A 17,135-nucleotide genomic window follows, 5' to 3' on the forward strand; every position below is an offset into this window, starting at 1 on the left:
CTTTATGACAGCAGTGACTTCTGTACACTGCTGTATCCCCAGTTGACTACCTGTTGAATGAATGCATTAATGTTTATAAACACAAGAAAGTCCTGGCTTACTGATAAATCCTTTGATGCCCAAAGACTCTATTTCCATATAAACCAACAAACGACTGTAAGTTTCCACTAGGGCTGGAGCCAAGGCCACACTGGACTTTGCATGAGCAAGTTTTATCACTCTGGTAGCAATGCTGTGTATAAGGCTGAGGAGAAACAAAAGGAAAGAAAATAAAAATCCATATTTTTGACATTAATACATGGATTACTCTACTTATAGGAAATTTGGTATATATCTGAACTTAAATATATGAAATGAATCGGCTCCATTTTAATCATTTAAGTTGTGCAACACACTTGGTAGTGATGCCCTGTACAATCTCATCAGGATCCCTGTACTCACAGAAAAGCAGAACTTGGGTACAACTCATAAGAACATACTTGAATGGTTTCAGTCTGTTTTTTCTTTTTCAAATATATAACCATTTCAGAAATTTAGCTTTTGTTACAGAAGTACTTAATAAATCACTGCTAAAACTCAAATGTTAGGTTCTAATCAGGGTTCCCTCGATTCTGTCACACATGCTGCTAAAGCACATGTATAATTCTATCATACATTTACCATCTGAAAAAGAGCCTGGCTTTTGTAGAACTGGATCCCCACCTGGAAGCCCACGGATGAATCTTTTTTGATCTACAGAGTGTGTGAAGTTTGACCCAATACTTAAGAGCTCAAAGACCAGAAATGAAATCTGAATTTAGAAGAGCTAGCCATACTAGTCTGCATTCTTATATTACAGAAATTAGCTAAAGCAGCAGTACGAGGTGAGCCCTGCTTGCTCCAGCCAGCTTCAGTCACCTCCAGACACGTGATTCCATGTACACTAATATCTGTCTCTCCTTCCCTCATACTAGGTGTCACTCATTTACCTATCAGCTTGGTTCTGAGGGGCACTGGAGGTTCTAGAATCGCACCCAAGAGAACCTTTCTGTCTTTTAGAAACTATAATGTCAATTCTAGAGTTCTCTCATTTGTAATCAATACAGTAAGGCATTACAATTTTTATATCCCTGGACTCAACAATTCAACCTCCAGCAAATATTTAATGATAATGTCATTATGGATAGGTGTGAAGACAGCCATAAATATAGCCTTCATTATCATCTTTAAAAACTAAGACATTGTAAATAACCTCAATTCCAACAATGTGGAACTAGCTAAATAATCATATATAGACACAAAAAGACTTCTTGGTAGCAATTAAAATAGATGTTTCTGAAGAACACTAGACTTAAAAGGTGTTTAATAGATTATTATGGGGGAAAATGATTATAAAATAGTAGTGTAGTAAGAGCCCACTTTGTTAAAAAAAAATTCATAAATTCATATATTAATACATAGAAAAGACTCAGATTATATACAAAAATATTTTACAATGCTTATTTCTTATGAAGAGATTATAGCAATTACTTTCTTTGGGTTTATTTGTATATTCTAGAAATCCTATAATAAATAATATCATTGTAATAAAAAATCTAATTATTCTTAGAAAATGTACCTGACCATAAAACACATACACACAATCACGAAAACAAGTCTGTACACTTGATACAGAACCAAATAAACAGAACATACCTCATTTTGGCATGAACTGTCAGTGAATCCAGGAGGTTCATGGGTAACGGAGTAATAGATCCTGAAGCCAAACAGCTGGTCCCAGGAAGAGGTACCCTCATAATTCCATTTCCGTAAATAGTTTCTACCAGAGCTCCCATGGGTAATGTAAAACACTCTGAATTTGTAGAGTATGCGTTACATAGCAGGGCAATCTTATAGTCATTCATCTGTAAACTTTTATTTCTAAGACTCTGCTGTAGGAACCTAAAATTTCAAATCCCATTAAACATAAAAAAAGGAAATAATTTCCAGAAAGTTAACTTGCATTTTTTTGAAAGTTTAATTTCATGCAACTACTTATTAATATTATTTTTATTTCTATAGGTTTTATAAATATAGAATAGAAACACACATAAAAGTTTAAGTAGCATTTCAGAAAGAATTTAAGTAGCTATAAGTTGACAATGAGTATTTGTAAGTATGTATTACATATACAGCATTAAGATTCAGAAATTAAGGTGTAACTCAAAAATCCATAAACTAGGTTTCTATTTATTTTTATCTGCTTACGCACAACCATATGCCTTCATTACAGACGTCACAATGAGAAAATGGTTAGGGTATGTCTCTTAAATTCAAGCTAAACAAAATGTGAAGTATGACTATCATACGGTCTCCTATGAAGCGATCTGGCAGTCTTTTTCAGAAGTTCTGGGTGGAAAGTTCAGCTAATCCTAACACCCTTGACTGAAGCACAGTCCTATCTAAAAAGGGCATCATCTTTGAGTGATCACAGCTTAGGGAATGACGTAAGGCAGTATATGCCAGACGCATCAGCTCAATCAATCCTGGCAGCCCAGGGAGTGAAAGACAAGTCAGTCAGATCATGCTCAAATCCCAAGTACTTAAGAAATTTTGAAACACTTTCATATACTTTTAAAAATTAAGAACTTTAAGGTAAAACATGTAAGGAAAGATTAAACCTGAAAATTAAAATATGAAAATTTCATCTATATATATTTATAATTAAGATTAGTTAATCCTCAATTATCTTCTGATGCAGTTATTGGTCAGTTTCTCTTGGTATGTATGATATACACGTTAACTAGCCACCCTTACTTCCAGTGGGTGTGGGGAGATTTCCATTCTTCACACAAATACTGAGAACAGTGTTAGTCTATAATCCACTATTTACAAAATAAAAAAATTAACTGTCAAGCTACAAATACTTACTCATGGTGAAGCTTTAGAGAATGAGGTATTGGAATCTGTAGCTTGGAATTGTCATTTTGGGCTTTTCTATTAAGATGAATCCAAATGCAAGTCATTGCAAAGGCATGAGTTGACTGAGGTTTGTTAATATCAGGAACTGGGATATACTGGAAAATAATATCAGAAAGAAAATAATTAACTGATTATATATATTTTTAGTAATCTATTTTTGATATAGCTCTTTTGAAAATACCCTGTATTAATTTAGCTCCACTCGTTCTTTGGCTATTCAATAACACAAATTAGAAGATCTAACAACTATAAAATATTGAAATAATTTCAAAATTGTTTTGACTTACCAAGAAATTAAAAGGCATTCACAAGTACTTAGTCAAGCTTTCTCTACTGTCACAGAGCTTTCACAATCATTTTAAAATTTTTATTTTTTAACAATTAAATACATCACTGTGAAATCTTACTGAATGTGATAAATATACTGAAAACACAGAATTTCTAAAGTCACATATATGCTTTTCAGGAACATAAAAATTAAGAATTTGCTTTAAATTGTCCAGATATATACACCCCTATGTTCACTGCAGCATTAACAAAAAAGATGAGGAGGAAAGAACAAGAATATTTCTTGGTGATGGGTATACAGGAGTTCATTTTACTATTCATTCCACTTTTTTAGTGCATTTAAAAATTTCCATAAACATCGAGGGAAATGCAAATCAAAACCACAAAGAAGTATCGCCTCATACCTGTTAGAATGGCTATTATCAGAATGACAAAAAATAAGTGTTGGAGAGAATGTAGAGAAAAAGAAACCCTCACGCATATTTGGTGGGATTATAAATTGGTACAGCCACTATGGAAAACCGTATGGAGATTCCTCAAAGAATTAAGGAATAGAACTACCATATATATGATCTAGGTATTTATCTGGATACAAAAATGCTAGTTGAAAAGATATATACACCCCTATGTTCACTGCAGCATTATTTCCAACAGCCAAGATAGGGAAACAACCTAACTGTCCATCAATGGATAAATGAATAAAGAATACACACACGCACATAATGAAATACTATTATTCAGCCATAAAAAAGAATAAAATCTTGCCATTTGTGACAATGTGAATTAACTTTGAGAGTATAAATGTTAAATGAAATAAGTCATACAGAAAAGACAAATACCATATAATTTCACTCACATGTAATCTTAAAAAAAAAGCAAACAAAAACCCCCCAAACCAAACAAATAAAACAAACTCATAGATACACAGAACAAATTGGTGGTTACCAGAGAGGGAGGCGGGTCAAGGAGTGGATGAAAGGAGTGAAGGAGTTCAATTGTATGATAACTGATGGAAACTAGAGGTGATCACTTTGTAGTGTATACAAATGTCGAATTATAATTTTGTACACCTGGTACTTACATAATTAAAAAAGAAAAAGAAAAAGAAACGATGGCCTGATTCAAAACTAGAAAAAAATTTCCATAATAAAATTTTTCTAAAAAAATGGCAATCAGCAATATATGCCAAATTTTACTCAAACATCTTATATAATAAAACACTGTGGGGGGGTGGGGGGAGAAGAACATACTCAATTGGCAAACAAGCAAAAAAGATATTAACAGACACTAATGTTATTTGGTCATTCAATGATATGTACAGATAAAAACTGCATAATGCTTTTTAAAATTGTAAACCTACTTCAAATGTAGAAAAAGAGCTCGCTATACTAAATGTTCAACTGTGATTTAAGATAAACTTCATAAATAATCTAGTTCAATTTCATCATTATATATATGAGTAAACTAATGTCAAGAGAGACCTGTCTACGGCCATGCCACCCTGAACGTGCCGGATCCCGTCTGATCTTGGAAGCTAAGCAGGGTCAGAAGCTAAGCAGGATCGGGCCTGGTTAGTACTTGGATGGGAGACCACCTAGGAAAACCAGGTGCTGTAGGCGTAAAAAATAAAAAAATAAGAGATTGTAAGCTGACAAGGTCTTTGCAATCTGTGAGGTCAATCAAGGGTTGCCTCGTCTGAAAAAAAAAAAAAAAAATAGAGATCTAACGTTTATTCCACGATCATAGTTAGTCACAGAATTGGGAAAAGAACTCAGGTTTCCAGCTTCTAAATCCAGTGTTCTTCTCACAAAATCACACTAAAATCCTAATAAATTAGACATAATCCACTCATCATATTGTTAACTATTTAGTAAAACTTACTTCTTTTTCTGGGTACAGAAGGTCGAAGAGTTTCATGACAGGGAGAAAATCAGCTAGTGCATTTTTTTGAATACTTCCGGAAATAAATTGTAGGAGAACCCACATTAGATGATCTCTGCCTTTAATCAGTCCTCGCCCTGCTAACTGTAAAAGATGTTTAAATACACATCTACATAGCTAGTTAAAGAGATGGATGTAGTAAAGTTTAAACAAAAAAACAAAAAGGAGAAAACTCAAAGTTAGCATCTAACTTTGGCATTTACTGATTACTTAGTCTCAGCTCAAGAAACACCAACTGAAGCCTTTTAAATTATCTTAATATTTAACTTATCTTAATATTATATAAATGTTTCCTCCCTGACCCCTAAAACAACTATGCAGAGCAAACATTAAATGTGTTAGAACTTAACTAAATAAGATCATGTGTGCATGAGAATCAAGTTTAATATGGGATCATTACTAAAAATATATCATCAAAACATGAAGAATACTTTATTATACCGATTTTTTAAAAATTCAAATCCTCAAGGATTAGTTATCGAAAACCACTTCTGATTTCTTGTAGATTATAACAGAAATCAATGGTGATGGTGGGGTGGGAGGAGGTTTGGGGGTAAGGAATGGTTGAAATGGTTGAAAGGATTTTAACAACTCTTATAAAAAACTTTCCCAAAATAATCCACGCTGTAGAGATGTTACAGATATAACACTTATTTTGTTACCATTCAACGTGTCTAAAAAAACCTTATGACTAAAATCAACTCTTCCCACAAACTTATTCTTGCACGGTAATCCATTTTGCATTCATTGTGCTACCTTTCCATTCACTGCCAAAGCAGAAACCAGAGTGTGATCTTAGACTCCTGTTACTCTCTGTGGTACCTATCATCTCTAAGTTCTAGTCACTTCTCAGTATACCTGGTCTCTCCAACTTCTCCTTTCTGTTCTGGATCAGGCCTTCAGCTTCTCTCACCCAGGATGCTGCAATAGCTCCCTTACCAATTTCTCTGCCTCTGCTTTTGGCAGGGAAAAATCTTCATCACCATCTTCCTACATGTGGTCATTAGCAGTAATTTTTTCAACTCATATATGATGATGTCATTCCCCTTCTCATTTGCCTCCCAAAGAAAATCTAAACTCTTTAGAACAAACACATGGCCATATAAAGTTCTCCATGTCTGGTCTTGCCTTCCTGCCTTCCTCATCTCACCAATACTTTCCTCTTTCATTTTTCTTTCCGGTTTCCACACACTTCTATCTCTTTCCAAACAATGATCTTATAGCTATCGAAACACTTTCCTATCTTTTTCCTTTTGGCAAATTTCTATTTGTCCTTTAAGTGCCAGCTTCAAGATCACTTTGATAAAACCATTCCTATGTCTTTAATTAGGACTATTCTTCCTCATTCCTACTGCAGGGAAACATGTTTTCATTACATAAACTATTAAATTATAATCAAATTGTTTATGTCTATATCTTTCCACTAGTAAAGAGCTTTTTGAGGGTACCATAGTGCCTTTTCATCTTGTTTCCCCTGGTCCTTGCACTGTAAATATGTAATGAATGACAAATCCAGTTTTTATAATGATAGAAAGTGAAAAGTTAAGGAACTCTAAAAGTACTGAACAAAACTGAACTTCTGCCACTGCTGACATCACTAGGCAGTGTCCATATCAGTCTAAAACATACTAAACAAAAGTTGAAGTGGACCTAACGAAAGATTTAGTACTTACCTTCTGATGAAGAGAAAGAACCATATGTGGAAAACTTGCAAACTGGAAAAGCACAAAGAAAATGAGCTGACTTGAGAGATGCTGCCATAGGAGTTGGCTTGTCCCCCCATCGTCAAACTTCTCCTCGGTCTCGGATCGCTCCATGGCATAGACCACCAGATCCACCAACTGGTCCTCCAGTACAGGGCAGCGCTGCTTGTGCTGTAGGGCAGAGATTAAATACAGTATTCCAAAAGCCTCCTGGTTAGTTTCACAAGTTACTAGTTAATGGGCATTATTTGTAACAAGAGGCTGAGAAGCATGAAATGAAGTTGAACTTAGAAAGTAAGGTTAGAGTTAGTCTATTAAAGCTGCATCATGTTACATTATCACAGAGGATGAGTTCATAAAAAATTTTTGTCAGACCTCACACATCCCATCAACTTTTGACTTTCACTAAAGACATTGTTTCACTTTGACAAAGAGCACTTGCACAGTAGAAAATTTTGTTATTTATTCTTTAAAAAAAGATAATTTAAAAGGCATATGAAATGAGAATAACAGTATTAATTTTGCAATCTAACTCAAAATATGAAAACCTAAGAAACCATATGAAAACAATATGAAATTTGATTCCTAGGTTTCCAGGAATCAAATATTGACAGGAGAGCAAAGAATACAGTGTGTGAATCTATTTGTTTTAAAGTAACCACCACAAGTTTATTCTAACTTTATATACAGAAGTACATCTAAAGAGCTGCCAGATTACTCAATATCTATTTTTCAATGTGTAGTATTGATTCTGATACTGAAATGAAAACTCTCTACCAAAAAAAAAGTGATCTCAAAGTTAATCTCTGTTCTTCTCTCTAAGAAGCCAAACATAATGCAGCTTTAATTTTAAATTAGACGATTTAAAAATCTAAAACAAGAAAAAGAACTGAGTTTAAACACTAACAATGAAAATGCAACTTCCCTTTCTAGAGGCAAAAAGATTTATGCTTTTTAAAGTGATTTTTAAAAATATACTTTTATCAAGATATATATGAAGCCACATTTTAAGCCATTTTCATATTTCCTTTATAAGTCAGATGGCTTAGTAGCCAGGCACTTAGACGCCTTTCTAGTGAATTCAATTGCTAATATGGATGCTTTCCTTCTAAACTTTAGATCTGATTATTAGTCTTTTGCCATGAAAAAGGGATATGATTTCTTTAAATTTAGGGTAAATATGCAAAATGGGGACGAATTTGGAAAAAACAAAACATAATGAATAGCATCCCCTCTTTTGCATGCTCTTTGCCAGCTCCAAACTTGTAAAGCTCCAATATAGCTGCACTTCCTTAAGGCATGCAAATAAAACAAACATCTATCCAAACAGTAAGCATTAATGGTTGTTTCATATTTTTTTCCAAAAACACAATGCCATGATCACAGTTCAACCACATTACAGGTTTACAAATAGCAATATTAACACCACCAGTTGAGACTACAGTACTTTTCCTCCAAATTTAATTATCATTATGAAGCAGAGCAAAGTGCAACAGACAACACTACAAACTATTTCTTATAACAGCATGCAAAACTACTGTGTACAGGGCTTGAAATTCACTAGTTCTGCCAACCACCAACAACCTAAGAAATGTGTCAGACAACACAAATTTAGAGTGAGGTCATTCAAAGTATACAAGAGTCAGAAAAATTTGTGAAAAGAAGTAAAGCCAGGATTTCCAGTAGGAATTTTTCATTAGTGATGGGAATTTGCTTCTAGTTTGGAAACTAACCAATTTGTCATCTATTCCTCCATCCATGATGGTCTTTCATCAGTCTGCTTCAGGAAAAAGGAGCAAACTAAATAAAATTGGTTTTTAGCATCTGAGTCATTTTGGAGTTACTCTTTGTAATATTAGCTTTTTGTTTTTTAAAAAAACTAGATATTTACCTACATATTTTTAGGGGTGTAGTGATGGTCATACACTTAATGATTTAAGGAGGAAAACCAAAAAATTAAGAACTTGATAAAGAAGGAAATTTGGATAAAGAAGGAAATTTGAACAAAGAAAGAAATTTACAGTTAAAGCTGATGATTTTTCAATACATACTATGACTCATGATTACACCCAAATTTTCTCTTAAGAATTAAATCAGTCAGGAATCTCTATGGTGCCTAATGCCCTGGTGTCTCATGGAGGCATAATATCAGGATTAACTGTATGTCCCAGGTGTTTGGGTTAAAGCCAAGGGTATTTCTCAAACCAAGTTTAGGGAATCACGTTTCTTTACTTATATGCCCATTTTAATAACACCAAAAAAATAAATAAATAAATGATCTGTGCTACTACTTTAGAATCTAAGTTTTGCTTTAGTTTTCAATTACCGAAAGATAAGTATATTAAAATTAAGACTCTCTACCACATAGATTATTTTACAAATTGGAACAAAAGAAAATTTGCAAAGCAGTCAAATGATTTGTGAATAAAGGTTAATTATCAAACACTAGGCTATGATAATTCTGTAAGCCAAAGGATACTACGTCTTTGGCTACTCATAACTTGCTTTCTGAAAGCTTTTATAAATTTAAGTCTTCAAGATATAAGCATATCAGTTAAATTAGTTTACATCATATCTATATGCACATTTAATTAACATCTCTTTTAACAACAGTAATCTAAAGTTAACATTTTTAAGAAATTCGATTTCTGTATAATATTTAAATTATACTGGAAAGCTATTCAAAATTTTCAGCTTTCGTAAAAGCATAAAATCAGGCACAAGGCATTATGAAAAATATTAACATTAACCTCCACCTACGCCCCTGATTCTTTCCCACCACGATTTCAGATGGCAAATGATAATGATTTTTTTCAGGCTTAGAAACCATATTCTACACTAAGTGACCCCTGACACTTTTCATATAATAGTTTGGGTACTGCTTTTATGGTGAAATTTTAACATACTGTACTTAGATGGGCTTTTAAATCATTATTTCAGTGCTAGAAATCAATTTTAAAGCAATATTCAGGGCAAGTTGGGAAAAAATATCCCTTTGTATGTCATTTACCATATTCTTTGCCAGTCAGAACTGGAATGCTATGCCAGTTAATACCACTTTCAGTGGTGCCTTTCAAAAGTAAACTGAGTGATTAGTACTTCACTGTCTCTGGGTAACCAGAGTTCATATACCATCACATAAGAGCTTGAGGAGTGTATCAGTTTTGCGATGTTATTACTCAGTATAAAGAATACAAACTCTTGTGTAAACTCACAAAACAAGATTCCTTCACTTCACCTCACTGGTCACAGAACTGGGCTATTTATGACCTTCTGAATGCGACCGATTTCAAAATAAAATATAGCCCAATTCCTACTGGAAAATGCAATATGGTCAGCTCTTAAAAGGTTTCAAGCTTTAAGTAAATTACTGCATTGCTAGAGAAAAGACAAGAAAGTATAGTGCAGGATATAGTTCTGTAATGATAAGAGATGTGATAACTTTATTTTTAATCATATGCTTCTTATACTGTGTGTTCTCATTTTCTACTCCATTTTCCAGGTGGTAAAAATAATATATCAAGTCAAGTCAGCATATATCTTCCATCTATACAAGTCCGCTCACTATAGAGTTTTCTACCAAAACAATTACTGATGAATTGTGAATTTTTGACAATGTTTACACTACAGTGGGACCAATACTAATAATGTTCTGTCAGCATTTCCATTATAAACTTTATTTTTTACGGATTTATGTCTTAGTCATAAACTTTTTTTAGGTTGAAACTTGTTATTAAAATGATCAGATCGGAGATACTCTTCTCTGAATTGTTTTGTCAATTTCTAGTTTGAGAAGAGCTGCCCCCCAAAAGGAAAGAATAGTTAAGGATACCTGGGGGAAGATACTCGCAGCTCAAATGACCAAGGGTACATTTATCCACCAAACTGTAAAAAAACTGAGTCAAGCATGACTTAAAGTTCATTGCAAAATTAGTTTTAAGACACAGCATGAAGCATTCTTTCAGTTAACTGAATACTTACCTCTGACTCAAGTGAAAGTTGATCAGAATTAATGACTTGGTATTTAAGATGTTAAATTGACAGATTATTTGAGGTAACTTTCAGATACTGTAGTGTGAAGCAGCTACAGTTTCACATGTATAAAGGCTTGTCCAAACAAGGAAACTTGGTAAATTTTCAGAAGAAAAAACTTAAAATAATAAAAGAGATACTGCTACTAGGGTGAGGTTTGGCATGCAAAGTTTCAACACTGAGCAAGTTTTATGGCCAAGCTATATGTCCTTAAAAATAGGGCTTTATAAATGGAAGCACTGGCACAACCTTCACTATAGTATTGCAAACAGTAACGCTATTTTATATAACCTAGACAAGAACATCTTTTTAAAATCAAAAAGCTGGTCTATTTTAATATGCTGGGCTCAAAAATTTTTAACAAAAATAATTGGAACCACTATTTTGCTTAAAATCTCAAAGGTGAAAAGTCCTGGAACAGACTTGGGACTGTATAAGAGTTTGGTTTATAAAGTTTGGCCATAGTGCTTTTCTTCTGCCATAGGTGAGCTTCAACTGAGAGGAGCTCACTCTGGAAGGAGAACACTTCTGGCAAAGACTGACAAAGAAGGGTGTTTGTCAAGCAGGTGTGGGGTCACCTAAGAGTGTGACATTTCTTAGTCAATCCCCATGTTTCCAAAAAAACCTTCCCTGTATAAGGTTGACCACTCCAACTTTTAAAAGTAACATATCTCTATTAAAGTGCTTTTTTCTCTTCTGTTTTGTTTTTAATTTTTTCTTTTTTTAAGGCAAAGAAACATAAGTATTTTTATTGGTGTTATTTATTTATGTTTTAAAAGTCTGGAAAGATAAAGGCCACCATAAATCTTTCCATCTCTAAAAATTCCACCAAGCTAGCTTTGGTCCTAAAGTATGAAAAACAGTAAAATGGAGTGGGAAGGAAAAACAACCCATCAAAAAGTGACAGGCTTTATTGTGTGCCAGGTGTTGTCTCTTTAAAAAAAAAAAAAAGGATATAGGGGAAAAAAACCCAAAAAACAAACACCAAAAACCAAAACCAAAAACAATCCACCAAAAACAACTCTCATATCCCAAGAAGAAATTTGTTTTAGTGGCCTTGGTCTCAGCATGGTCCTGCCAATTTCAAGCCCCGACCATACATGTATTCTCTAAATGGAATCAGTGGCTACAAAGCGGCCAGCGTATCGTTAGTCACAATACAACAGTAAGGTTGTGAACATACCTGAGCAATGTTCAAGGTCTAGAGCATTGGAGGATGGGCAGGACAAGACAGGACAGAACAAAAATAAAGGAAGAAAAAAAGAAAAGACAAAACAGTGACTATGAGGCCAGCCTCAAGGAACCCAGAGTCAGCACAAACCCTCCCACATGTTAAACCACCAAAATCAAACATATAAAAAAAGAAAAAAAAGAAAAGAAAAAAGAAAAAAAAAAGAAAAAGCAATGAGGCCACGCTGGAGATACCAAGGGTTATAAAAAAAGGACACCCAAACAACAAAAAAAGTCAAAAATTATGGTTAAGTCATGTGTAGGTTTCTCTGGCAAAAGGTATACTTGAAACTGGCCTTATAGAAAAAAAAGCAATGCAAAATAAACCAACTTTTAAAATATATCCTTTCTATTTTAAACATTCTTAAAGCAATATATGATAGGAATAATACTTATTTAATAAACCATATATTAAAAAAAATCACCAAATAGTTTTTAACTGTTTTGCTTAATTAGCTACAGCAAAGAAAAGAGAAAAGAGAATAGTGCAGATTCTATGCAGAATTTACTAGGTTTCCAGCATAGTACAGTACCTGCTTATTTAAACCTAGCATATTGCAGACCATATCCCTGGAATAAGGCTGCTCCAATACATATCTCAACAAAGCAGTCTGTGGTTCAAACAGATCCTTTAAAGAAAATAAAAAAAAAAATATTGCTTCAAGATCAAAGTAAATGTTAATTCAAATAATTTAAATTGGGATCAAAAAATCCTCTAAAGGCGCTTGTTACCTTCACACAGTAGGCAGTATCTAGTGGAAGAAAAATCATAGGATTTTAGTGCTTGCAATTAATCTGTTCCCACCCCTCACTTGATAAGTGATAACTGAGGCAAAGGGACTTGTCCAAAGTCATACAGAGGAAAGACTTAGAAATGACTTCAGCTAGGCACATGCAAGTCTTATGCATCACTGTAAGGCAAGAATTTTCTGCTCAGAAATCTAATCAAAAAGGAAGGGAGGCAGTTTCCAACCACTCTCATACAAGTGTAAACAAACATGACTTTTGAAACTGAAGAGGACAAGTGATTTCACAGCACAGAGTACAGATTCTGGAATCACATTGTCTGAGCTCAAAGTCTGACTCCACCACTTCCCAAATGTGTGAATTTAGTCAAGCTACTACCTACTCTGTGTCTTAGTTTCATCATCTGTATAATGGAGATGACAATTAAGAATAAGGGTTTTACAAAGTAAAGTTTTTAGAACAGTGCCTGGCACATAGTAAGTGCGTAATAAATTGATTTGTTTTCATTATTATTGCTATCATGATGACTGTAAATTCCATTTTGTTTACCACTTTTTCACATTCCAAAGTTCTGCTGACTAGTATGCCAACAGCCCATACTGTCACCTTACTTTCACTATTTTACCATTCTCTCTTCTGAGCGAGTTTCCTAATCGCTCTGTATATCATTTTGACATGAAACATTTATCTAGGCCTCCCAATACCCTGTTCTGTCAACACTCCATGCCCGAGATAATATAATGATCTATCAAATTTCATTATAGCTTTATATCTCATGTTTCATTTTATTGATATTTGTGGATTTTTTCCCTTTGAGAATTTTCTACTCCAATTTTGTCCTGTTCCCCACCTCAAACTTTTTTTCAAATCTAACAAATAGGAAGCTCACTCTTCAAATTTTAAGGATAATGTAAATTCACTTTTGGTCCTCCCTTTGTAAAAGAAGAATGAAAACAAGGAATCAATTTAAAAAGTCAGTTTTCTAACTCCAAGTGTTTTTCCAGAGATGAACCACTGGAGCATAAACACCTGCAATATCACAAATCTCAGAGTATACCTGGATACTGGAATTACATGTTAAACCATATACTATCTTTCATTAAATATTTACTTCTACAGTCTGTGATGAGACAATTTAGCATCATACATCATATAATCCAGGATGAGGACTGTTAGACCCAAAGTTCCATCCTATTTAGCAACATACCTTATCATATGGCAAAAGGCCTTTCAAAGGAAAACGAAGAGTTGCAGGATCCAGTTTCCATGAATTACAAATGGCACCTGAATTATTTACAACTGGCAGAAGGCTGCAACGGCCTGTATGTATTACAAAAAATATTTTTTAAGTAACTATGAACACAACAATGCCTGGTCCCTCATTCACTCTATAAATACTTAATGAATATTTATGCTGAACCAGGCTCTGGATTAAAAAATGTTTTAATCAGAGAGAAGTTTGAGAATTTTCTTAGGTTATTTTTATCCCAGATAGTTGGAGACCAATCTGTACAGGCCTTCTCTACTTCCGAGAATGTTACATTTTCCAAGTATCTAAGACAGAGGTCAGTAAACTATAATACATGGGCCAAATTAGTTTGCCACCTATTTTTATAAAGTTTTATTGGCTCACTGCTGCTTTTACACTGCAGTGGCAGAGTAGAGTAGCTGCAACAGGCTGTATAGCTCACAAAAACTAAAATATTTATTATATCGCCATTTATAGTAAAAGTTTGCAGACCTCTCTAGTCTAGGGTCAACATGGTTAACTTTAAGCATGATGTTCCTAGAGGCCTTAGATGTAACCTGTGACTATCAGCTAATATATCTAACTGCCTGATAAATACTACCATTTGGATGTTACAGGGGTACATCAAGCTCAACATTTCTTAAATTAAAGCATCATCATCCTTGTCAAACCTGTAACACTTCTATAATTCATCAAATGATATCAATTTTCACTCAGTGACAAAAGCCAGAAGCCTGAGAATTATATCTAGTGTCTGTTTAATTTACTTTTGCATTTTAGTGTCTAGAATAGCACCAGACTCATAGGAAGTACTCAAACTTTGGTTACTGACTAAATAATGGTCTAAATTCCCAGACAGTTCTGAAGTCGCCATGAGTTCTAGAAATAATTTAGAAGTATATATGGGCACTGAAAAAATTGCCAAATCATGTGCTTATTTTTAAAATAAAATTCTGAGAATCTAACAAAACTTAAAAAAATGGAAAACAAAATAAATCAGAGAGCAAAGATGTGACTTGGAATGGGCTGAGTGAGCCTGACAGTCTCAGGTATTGTAACTGCAGGGGGAAAGGTCTGTTGAGATTTCCAGTTGCTTAGGGATTCCATGATGCTTTACTAGCTCTATTCAAAGTTTCCTCTAATAATCAGGAAATACGTTTCCTAGAATGGTTCTTTCTGAAGCTTAGACCCAGTCCAGGCAGTTGCTTTTCCCTCCCTACATTCAGCACACGAAGTACCTAAAAACAAGTAAAAAGCTATTAAGCTCCTAGAGAGTTACTAAAATGATAAGCCACGAAGACATGTATAAGAAACGATCCGTCAACTTTATTTATAGTCAGATCATTTAGAAATCACATATTATTTAGTGTACTTTCAATTATAATCCTACCACAGATGGAGTTTATCCTTGCTGTAGGCCTGAAGGTATCCACAAAATCTGATACCAGGTTTCCAAGTAACTAAAACCAAAACAAACAAGTAAAATCAAGATTACTCTGAATATATTGATTATTTACATAAAATAAGATGATATATATTTAGTAAAATGCCTCGCACATTAAATTTACTCAAAGGTTAAGCTCTCTTTTGCTTCCTTCCAAGCAATTACTTACTATTTCATCTGTCCCTGAAATAAGCCAAGTCGTAACACCATGTCCTTAGCTATTTGGTGAAGCTACATATATTTTATCACATGGTATATAAACTGTCTCAACAGGACAGCAGAGAAATGAAAGAAATACATCATAAGGATAAATATATATATATATACATATATATATATATACACATACATATATATTATCTAAGGATAAAAGTGACCCTTTTTAAAAATAAGCACATAAAAGATAAGATTAGTAGAAATATTGAAAATTTTGGAAAATATCAAATTTACCCAGTGTGGAAGTTTTCCCTCAGGATATAGTTTCCTAATCTCTGTGACTGCAAAATAGGCTGGTAATAAACAGGCATTTCTTTCCAAAATATATGCTATAACCTAAAAAAAAATAAAAGGGCAATGTTGTTATTCTTGACTAGTCCCATTGATAAGCTCTTTAAAAGAAGCAACAACAATAAAGATACTAAATCATAGAATTACATCATGAATTGACTGGGCTTATACCTTAGCATAAAGGAATTCATTTCTATGTGAAGAATCTCTAAAAATAAAGATTAATAAATACTAGAATGAATTACTGATGGTTATTAAATAACATTGAAAATATCTTAAATATTGATAGACTCCAATAGGAGAGCAATAAGCCAATGTAACAATTCTTGCAACATTAGTTACAAGCACAAAGGTCTTTTAAGTAGTCCATAGACTATCTTGCAATGGTTTAAAATACTTTAATATTTATGTTGTTGTTTTAGTAATTAAAAAGAAAAATTAAAATTCGAAATTTCCTTGTGAAATATCCATCTTTAAAACTAAAAGTGATTTTTGTATAAGTAAACAAATGTGACATTCCACAAATTACCATAAGTTTTAAAAGCATAGAATTATATAAAACTACTTTTTTATGATCAACGAATTGTAGACATGTATAAACTACCTCTCTTGCTGCTAGAAGCTGCTGTACAACAGCTGAGCTCACTGTATTGGGAATTGTCAAGATTTTCTCCAAAATCACTTTTAAGAGATCTCGAACGCCCTGATATAAGGAAAAAAAATCATAGGTTAAAACTAAGTAATGCCCCCTGTGCTAATTAAACGTCTAAAGGTTTCATACACCCATGAAAAAATGTTACCCTCGAGGTCACACACCTTCAATTTTTCTGAATCAGAGTTAATATTCATGTCTCTAACATTAACCCAAGAAGCATGTTCCAAAACAGAATTCTAAAGAAAGTTTTCAATATTAATGAACAGAGTCACTTATAAATAAAAATTTAACTCTCTACACTCTCTTAAGTACTTTTGATCTTCATAACATTAGAAGAGTTTCTATTCTTATGAGGGTCAAAAAAGCTTATAGACAGAAATATATTTGAATAGAACTTGA

The 17,135-nt window shown here is 33.5% G+C and overlaps 1 protein-coding gene and 1 pseudogene across 3 annotated transcripts in view; one reads left to right on the forward strand and one right to left on the reverse strand.

Moving 5' to 3' along the window:
• Positions 1-17,135, reverse strand: part of MED23 (mediator complex subunit 23) — a 38,115-nt gene that overhangs the window by 15,735 nt on the left and 5,245 nt on the right. Inside the window, exons 6-16 of one of the 3 annotated variants that reach the window (XM_039849940.1) lie at positions 16,686-16,784; positions 16,025-16,126; positions 15,521-15,590; positions 14,089-14,201; positions 12,668-12,763; positions 12,088-12,105; positions 6,843-7,043; positions 5,110-5,253; positions 2,890-3,035; positions 1,675-1,920; positions 102-244 (exon numbers count right to left, since the gene is read on the reverse strand). In XM_039849940.1, coding sequence (XP_039705874.1) covers positions 102-244; positions 1,675-1,920; positions 2,890-3,035; positions 5,110-5,253; positions 6,843-7,043; positions 12,088-12,105; positions 12,668-12,763; positions 14,089-14,201; positions 15,521-15,590; positions 16,025-16,126; positions 16,686-16,784 — 1,378 coding nt within the window. The remainder of the gene's footprint in view (positions 1-101; positions 245-1,674; positions 1,921-2,889; positions 3,036-5,109; positions 5,254-6,842; positions 7,044-12,087; positions 12,106-12,667; positions 12,764-14,088; positions 14,202-15,520; positions 15,591-16,024; positions 16,127-16,685; positions 16,785-17,135) is intronic. The other 2 variants (XM_039849941.1, XM_039849942.1) reach the window with 2 other exon arrangements.
• On the forward strand, positions 4,712-4,847 carry LOC120592340 (uncharacterized; annotated as a pseudogene).

The sequence above is a fragment of the Pteropus medius genome, unplaced genomic scaffold (assembly GCF_902729225.1).
Source record: "Pteropus medius unplaced genomic scaffold, Ma_sr-lr_union100, whole genome shotgun sequence".
Lineage (NCBI taxonomy): Eukaryota > Metazoa > Chordata > Mammalia > Chiroptera > Pteropodidae > Pteropus > Pteropus medius.